The sequence below is a fragment of the Leiobunum rupestre genome, chromosome 3 (genome assembly GCF_980474605.1).
Source record: "Leiobunum rupestre chromosome 3, qqLeiRupe1.1.hap1, whole genome shotgun sequence".
Classification (NCBI taxonomy): Eukaryota; Metazoa; Arthropoda; class Arachnida; order Opiliones; family Sclerosomatidae; genus Leiobunum; species Leiobunum rupestre.
In genome coordinates this window covers 73,015,857-73,023,606 of record NC_143386.1, presented here as the reverse complement: position 1 = coordinate 73,023,606, position 7,750 = coordinate 73,015,857, and the positions used below count along the sequence as shown (strand labels likewise).

At 38.1% G+C, this 7,750-nt stretch overlaps 1 protein-coding gene across 1 annotated transcript; it reads right to left on the bottom strand.

The window, feature by feature from the left end:
• Window positions 1-3,235: 3,235 nt before the first annotated feature.
• Window positions 3,236-4,545, bottom strand: LOC149954572 (protein sidekick-2-like). The gene is made up of 3 exons (XM_090167641.1): window positions 4,437-4,545; window positions 3,933-4,248; window positions 3,236-3,839 (listed from the first exon to the last, which is right to left on the bottom strand). The coding sequence occupies exons 1-3, from the start codon at window positions 4,488-4,490 to the stop codon at window positions 3,523-3,525; spliced, it is 687 nt and encodes a 228-aa protein (XP_090023767.1). The 5' UTR covers window positions 4,491-4,545; the 3' UTR covers window positions 3,236-3,522.
• Window positions 4,546-7,750: the final 3,205 nt, after the last annotated feature.

Below are 7,750 nucleotides of genomic sequence, written 5' to 3'. Positions count from 1 at the left end.
TGGAGTTAAATGCAACTCGGCATGATGCAAACAAATTGTTTTAATTGATTTTCTAGGAATTCCAGTTCGTAAGGTAAGTATAGTTTTTTCATACCTTTTAGGCACTCTCAAATCAGCATTATATTGAGATTTAAACATTTTCAGATAAATTATAGACGGGGATTTCGAAAAAAGCATTTACTTTTAACATTTAACCTCGGTCGCGGCCAAAGGTCAAATTATTTAACCGCTAGTATTAGCTTCTAAAAAAATTAAATACTATGATTTGTCTATCACTGTATCTAGTACTCATCGTCCTCTTTGGACGACTATAAAAATCCAGTTCCAGGGGCTATACATATTTATTAATATCTCGTAAACGAAAAATATTCTATTGAGATTTAAACATTTTCAGATAAATTATAGACGGGCATTTCGAAAAAAGCATTTACTTTTAACATTTAACCTCGGTCGCGGCCAAAGGTCAAAGGTCAAATTATTTAACCGCTAGTATTAGCTTCTAAAAAAATTAAATACTATGATTTGTCTATCACTGTATCTAGTACTCATCGTCCTCTTTGGAATGTTCTTTAAATGATTAAAATCGGTTACAAATTGACCAAGTTATGAGTTAGTCAAGTTTAGGGGTCAAGCCCATTTTCAAAAATGCCAATTTTCTATATCTCAAAAACTACTAAACCGATTTATAAAAAAACCGAGATTTTGGTTCCAGCGATTGTGAAAACCCCTTACACCAAATTTGATACAAATCCGCCGAGGTAGGGTTGACAGCCTGTGATCATTTGTCAGAGACTTACCCATAATTCCTAAAAACGTTCCCTGCGCACCAATTTGAAACGGTTCCCCTCCTACCGACTCGGTCACCGACCATGCCCTCTATCCTTTTTCTCGGTCCAAGGCGTGCGAAAACTACTGGCTACCACCAATGCATACAAAGCCCCTGTACCGGACGGTATCAAGGCTATTGTGCTCCGTAATTGTGCGCCCACACTGGCTGCGCCCCTTACTCATCTCTGCCAGCAGTCCTACAACCATAGGGTCCTCCCAGATGACTGGAGCCTGCTAATGTCACCCTGGTCCCAAAGGGTGGGGATCCGTCGGTTCCGGCTGAGCATCGGCACATTGCCCTGCTTTCCCAGGTGTTGAAGGCAGTCGAGCACATAGTGGCATCTGATATTACAGTCCACCTACAGCGGCACAACCGAATCCGCCCGTACCAGCATGGTTTCCGGACGGGTTTCAGCACTGGAACCCAACTGCTGTGCTGTGTTGATGATTGGACTTCCGGGCTCTAGAGGGCCGGACGAGTCGACATCATCTTCCTCGACTTTCACAAGGCGTTCGACTCGGTCCCCACGAGCTCCTCAAGTAAAAGCTCCACTCCTACGGCAGCCAAGGGCGCACGCTCACCTGGATCTCGGCCTACTTGGCTGACCGAAAATTCCGAGTGGTTGTTCCTGGAGCCCAGTCTGAGTGGCATCCAGCTTCGTCGGGCGTTCCTCAGGGGTCTGTACTTGGACCACTGTTATTTATAATCTACATTAACGACCTTGGAGACAACATCATCTCTAGTCTATATATCTTTGCGGATGATGTCGCACTCTCGCACAATCTCCACTGACCAAGACCAAACTATACTCCAATTGGACCTTTCCCGAATTGAGGAGTGGAGCGCGACATGGAAGCTTCCGCTCAATTTCAAGAAGTGTACAGTCCTCTCTCTACACAACCGTGGTTGTCCGTCCCACGTTGCCACCTACACCCTGGGTGGGGATCCCTCCAAGCAGGTCACGTCCCTCAAATATCTGGGTGTGACCTTACCCTGGAATGGAGCACCCACATTGACCCTGTAACGTCTCGGGCGGCACGCTCATTAGGCCACGTTTGGCGCCACTGGGCGCATTGCTCTTTCACCACGAAGTCCCTGGGATTAAAAACCTACGTTCTGCCCACGCTCGAGTACTGCTCTGCGGTCTGGTCCCCAACCTCGACCAGCGGCATTCACTCGGTGGCGGGCAGCTCGGTTCGCCTCTAGTGTGGGGTTCTCCTGGAGCTTCAGTGTCACCCGTGTCCTCACCAACCTCAAATGGGCAACCCTCGCCACCAGACGACGCCTCCGCCGTCTCACCCTAGTGAACAGTGTCATTCACAACGCAAGTGGGGCTCTTACCCCCCTCTCCAAAACTGTGTCGTCGTGGTCTCACCCCCCGTGGGGATACCGAACCGCCACTTTCATCCTACCGGGTTTTCGTCTCGCCACAAGGAAGCATTATTTCCTTCCGTCCTCTGTTCGCGACTGGAACTCCCTCCCTGAGTACCTGAAGGTCCTCCCGCAGCGTGCTCAGTTTCGGAAAGCTCTCGCGCAATACTTTGAAGTACAAATAAATAGGAAATAATTTTGAAGTGTAAGTGATTTAAGTTTATTTTAATTTCAATACAGGGGCGCTTAAATTTGAGAATTTGATTTCTTAGAACCCACTGAGACCACAAATGTAAATGATACGTCGATTCATTAAGAATAATATTTTCTCGGAAGTGATGGCCTTCTGTGTCCATACATTTGGCCGACGTGGAACTAATATAATGGGTGGGCCGACTTGTTAATAAATACCATAATAGATTTTAACTAACTTATTCTGGAACATTCTATTTTTGATGGCCTCAGGCCTGGTAGAATTTCGGAAATGCTGTAGTGCACTTTATTGGATATTGTAACTAGAAATCTCCATTTTTATTTATGGTTTCTATAGAACATCCAATAAATTTAATAAAGGTTATCTATAAGTTGAAATTTTTTAAATGATGCTACTTATTGTGCACAATATTGAAAACCTGCGAAACGCCGAATATAACACTATTTCCTTTAAGCTCCAAATTTTCGTTTGACTTAATTACCCTGGTTGTTGTCTCAGCACACTTTAAATGTACGTGCCTTTGTGCAACCCGATAACGATACAGCATTAATGCCACAAAAAACTGAATATAGTATGTCATATCACGGGTAAATCTTATCGTTTATAAACAAGGTAGCCGCACCAATTTTAAGATAAAATAAATCTTCATCTCGGTGATATTTGGAAAATAGCCACTTCACGCAAATACTTACATATTTATATAAAACATTCGTTTTAAATGCATAGTTGAAACTAATCTTGTCATTCAGCCTTGAAAGCATTTGAAAATAAAATCTATGATTCGCTATAGATAAAGAGGTTAGAAAAAAACTGAACAAAAATGGGTTATATAATAGAAAAATTTAGTTTATTTACTACAAAAATAAAAAGATTTGCAATACTATATTAAATTTTACCAACAATTCATAGGTCTGGATCATAAATTCAAGTTTAATACCGTATTCGTCCGTATATTTATTTATTTATATTTGATTTTATTTATTATATTAAATTATATTTATTTATTTTATATAAAAGTAACATCCTCTATCCAAATGTATTAAAAACCAATTTAAACATATTTCTCAAGTGGTAAAACTTAATTGAAAATTTTTAAACTTTCATAAATTTATTTAAACTTATTTTGAATATTGATACTCAATGAAGATGAGGAGCCAATAAGTTGAATTCCCAAATTTGAATCCAGATTGTAAAATTTAACACTGACAGTTACTTCAGATGCCGTCGAAGGTATATTGAATAAATCCAGTTCGAAAAAACTACTGTATCCTTTGCCAGTGTGTTCATATATTATTTCTGCAGCTTCGTTCTGGACCTGAATTATGAAACCGTCCAGAGGTCCGTTCCAAACTTTCGGAGAGTTCCATTTCACCATTAACTTATTCGGTGTTAAATCTAGCGTCATATTTACTGGAGCGCTTGGTGCTGAAAAAGATTACTTTAAGTAATACTCGTTTGATGTCCTAATCACTTATCACGTTAAAATTCGGATCTAGACTTTTTCACGATATTTGTTACCTTCGGTATGTGTTCGAGCGCTGTTGAAAGCTGGTTTGGATGTATAGTTCTGATTTGTTCCTGGTTCAAACGCGTATGAGGCCACAAAAAGAGTATAGGCCGTATAAGGTTCCAAATCCTCACAGAGAACGTTTCGCTTGGACGGGTCTTTAGTCCACATGTCTTTGCTTCTACTGTTAACACAAGCGATGAAATATCCGACCAGAGGAGGTCCAGTGTTTTCAGGCATATCCCAAGTCCAGAGGATAGAGCGAGTCGTTATTAAATTGGCCGTCACATTTTCCGGTATCGGACGCGCTTTGATTTCGTAACAGATCTATCCACAATGAAATAAAAATTATGTTCCTCTGCTCTTACGCTTAAGAAAACTAAATAAATTAACGAGAAAAACCTAATAGACCTTCCCTCCCACGTTACATAATGTCTGATCAGTTCCATATAAAGTTTAGAAAATTAAATTAATTGTTAGGTCTAGAGTCGATAAGTAATCGATTATTTACTTACTGTGAGCCTTAAAAACGAAAGAAGGAAAATAATATGAGCAAATTGGGTATTCATTCTTCAAGATCGTTTTATTTTAACTGGCTTTCCCGTAAAAATAAGGGGAAAGTCGCATATCTAAGTTAAACGTAACACCAAGATAACAGTTTGCCAGCAGGTTATTAAATTCTCATCACCGAATACTTTTAACTAGACTTTAGATAAACCTTACATTGATTAGTAATAAAGAGATAATGGTATTATAGCATTTTAAGTGCTCGGAAAATAAACATTTTTAATTTTTCCCACGTTTACACAACTTTACACTAGTAAATAGAGTTACCAATTTCAGAGAAAGACAATAAAAATTTTATTCTTTCGTTAAATGTTTCGTTAAGTTTTGGCAATAAGAAATACATCATTGAAAATAAACCAATACACTTTGATTAATATAAAGAAATACAACGTATAGTGCAATACGTACTGAAAATGGAAGGTAATTGCAGATTGTGCAAATATTTCGATTTATGAAATTAAGCTCCAGTAGGGAAATGAGATGCTAATTATTTAGATCAGCCAATTTCAAATAAACAAGTGCAAGGATTTTTTTTCAAGTAACCAAATATAAAGCAGAGGATCTAATCAATGTACGGAAAAGTATTTGTTTATCTTAAGATTCATTAAGTTATATTCCTCATGCGATAAAATATTTAAAAAAAATTTAGTTTAACGTAGACGAAGCGCGCATCATGCGTTGAGCAAATCACTAAATTCAAATAAAATGTCCGTCCGTCACAAGCTTTAGTACCATTCATTTACTTCCTCAAAGGAGATATTACAGAGCCTCTACAGCGGGTTTCAATTTTAGTCCCGCTAGATTTGTACATTCTTCCTGAACACTTTGTCTAATTGAAAAAAATATGACAGTCGACGAATCATATCCTTTGATTAGCAGCAGATTTGGTTTATTTAGTAGATAGGGTTGCAGAGGTACATGGAATCTATCCTGAAGTTGTAAATTTCCGCAGCAACTTTGAAGGGCAGAGATTGGGTCGATGGTGATGCGCCTACAATAACGCGCATTGAAATAGCTGAAGTCGACGAAGATTTCTTTTTGTGGTGGTAGAGAAAACAGAGAGCCATATCCTATTCAAGGGAATAAATTGTAGGTATATTGTTTGAGGCATTGTTTCATGCTCCTGAAATGTAAAGACATTTAAGTCGTTGCTTGCAAAGGTTAAATAATTGTTCCACATTGTCCTAAAAAATTTCACACCTCTTTACTGATATTCATGTCTATGCGAACCAAAAGCGTCGTTTGCACCTCTCCTTCACCTAGTATTTATAACTAATAGACTTAAATAGCTACCTTATTCGGTTTTAAGACCCACAGTTATCTGATAGCAAAGGCACAAATTCACTGATTTATTTGAATTAAAATTCACTATTTTGTTCAAGATTAGTGAACCACATCCGTTTAAAACACTCACAAAAATTTAAAACCACTCTATTTATTTAATGAAAAACTAAAAACCCGACAAACACTTTTTATTCTTTGATTAGAAATTAAAATTTTTCGTTCGTCTACACAAGATGATTTAATTTGATCCAGGCATTTTTCTCAAAATATTTTACCTAGAAATGTGAAATTATCAGAAGGTACACTATTGGGGAAGGTCGTTGTTATTTTTAATTTCAACAAGATCGTGACATTTCACAGGGTTTTGGAATTTTTATTTTAAAACGCTGGGTGGTAGAGGAAAACAATCAATAAACAAGTTGTAGAGCATACTATAAAACCTTAAATGAAATTAGTTTGGTCAGAATAGGTCAATTTGTCACTGATATATAATGTTTTGAAAAATAACAAATTGGTAGTAGGTGGCCGAAGACTTTTCAAAACTAATTTAAAAAGAAAAATATTTTAACTGTAATGTTTATATGACGGCTAAGAATGAACGTATTTAAACTATTTTTTATTTGTAATTAATTTTGAGAAAAAAAAAACAATTTCCGAAAGTTTTCCTAAATTTTAAAAAAGGAGGTTATAAGAAGTCTACCAAAATGACTAATTTACGCCAACTGAATTTCCTAAAGCTTTTGTTTTTATTTGCACTTCGTTTAAATTTAAGTTTCCTTTTATGTATTTAAATTAACTCAACGCTCTTCAGTAAGTAAGTATGCCTCATTATAGCCGTGAACAGCGGTCCAAGAAGGTGAAGTTATACTTCGGTGATGGTCATCAAAATGAACGTCTAGTAAGTCAGTTATTTCAAATATTATATCCTGACAGTCGACTAGATTAACAAACTATTATCCGTGCTGTTCGTGACTTTGAAGATGATTGCAACGTAAATCCCAGATTCCACGGAGGAGGACATCGTAACATTAATATGGAAGACATAGTCATCACCTGCTTTATTGCCTACCCTCGAGCAAGTATAAGAATTTCATGCTCTGATTTGGACTTGTCAACGTATGTTTGGAGTGTCCTTGACCACCATAGCTTTCATACGTACCGGGCCACGCTGCACCGACCAATCCACGATGGTGATAAGCGACTTAGATTGGGCTTATGAAACTCGTTCAGTACCAGGTCCGATGCATATAAAAATATCCTTTGTTTGCTCCTCGTGTCCGATGAGTGCTCATTCTCGAGGGACAGCCCGTTTAACAGACAGAATAACCAAATGTGGAGTGATGAAAATCCGGAATTAGGGATTTCCTTACCACAACCAGATCCAATTTCGCTTCACCTTATGGGCTGGTCTACTAGGAGATCGCGTTATTGGACCATTTTTTCTACTTGGCTAAATGGGGAGAATACTTGGCTTTCTTACATAATTAAGTTGCAGAAGCGTTGATAGACATCCCACACCTTTGATTTCAGCAGGACGGTGTACCTCCTCACTAGTTAAGAGGTGTGGTAGAATTCCCTAACACCGAACGTTTCAGTGCGATGGTCTCCTAGGTCCCGAGGTTTGGCACCACCGGATTTTTCCTGTGGAGATTCGTGAAGGAGGAAGTTTATAAGACGCCAGTCACTAGCGAAGAAGACTTGCAGCAAATAATAATTGCAGCGTTTCGACTCGTAACTCCCGCTTTTGACCGTCTTTCATTTCAAAATATGCTGCATAACGCAGCGCATGGTGGAATTATTGAACGTCATTTAGTATAAGACTGGTACATTTGTAAATTTTGTAACACTTTCTGAAATTGTTTTTTTATCTCAAAATTAATTACCAATTAAAAAAGTTAGATCAAGAAACGTTCATATTTAGCAGTCATACAAACATTAAAATTTAGATAGGTTTCGTTTTAAATTACTTGTAAAAATG

What these genes read in the sequence shown, in the direction of transcription:
- LOC149954572 (XM_090167641.1), bottom strand. Translation starts at nt 4,490, where the DNA reads ATGAATACCCAATTTGCTCATATTATTTTCCTTCTTTCGTTTTTAAGG. An exon ending in TTTCGTTTTTAAGGCTCACA is followed by an intron (nt 4,249 to 4,436) that starts GTAAGTAAATAA and finishes CATTGTGGATAG; the next exon opens with ATCTGTTACGAAATCAAAGC. An exon ending in CGCTCGAACACATACCGAAG is followed by an intron (nt 3,840 to 3,932) that starts GTAACAAATATC and finishes AATCTTTTTCAG; the next exon opens with CACCAAGCGCTCCAGTAAAT.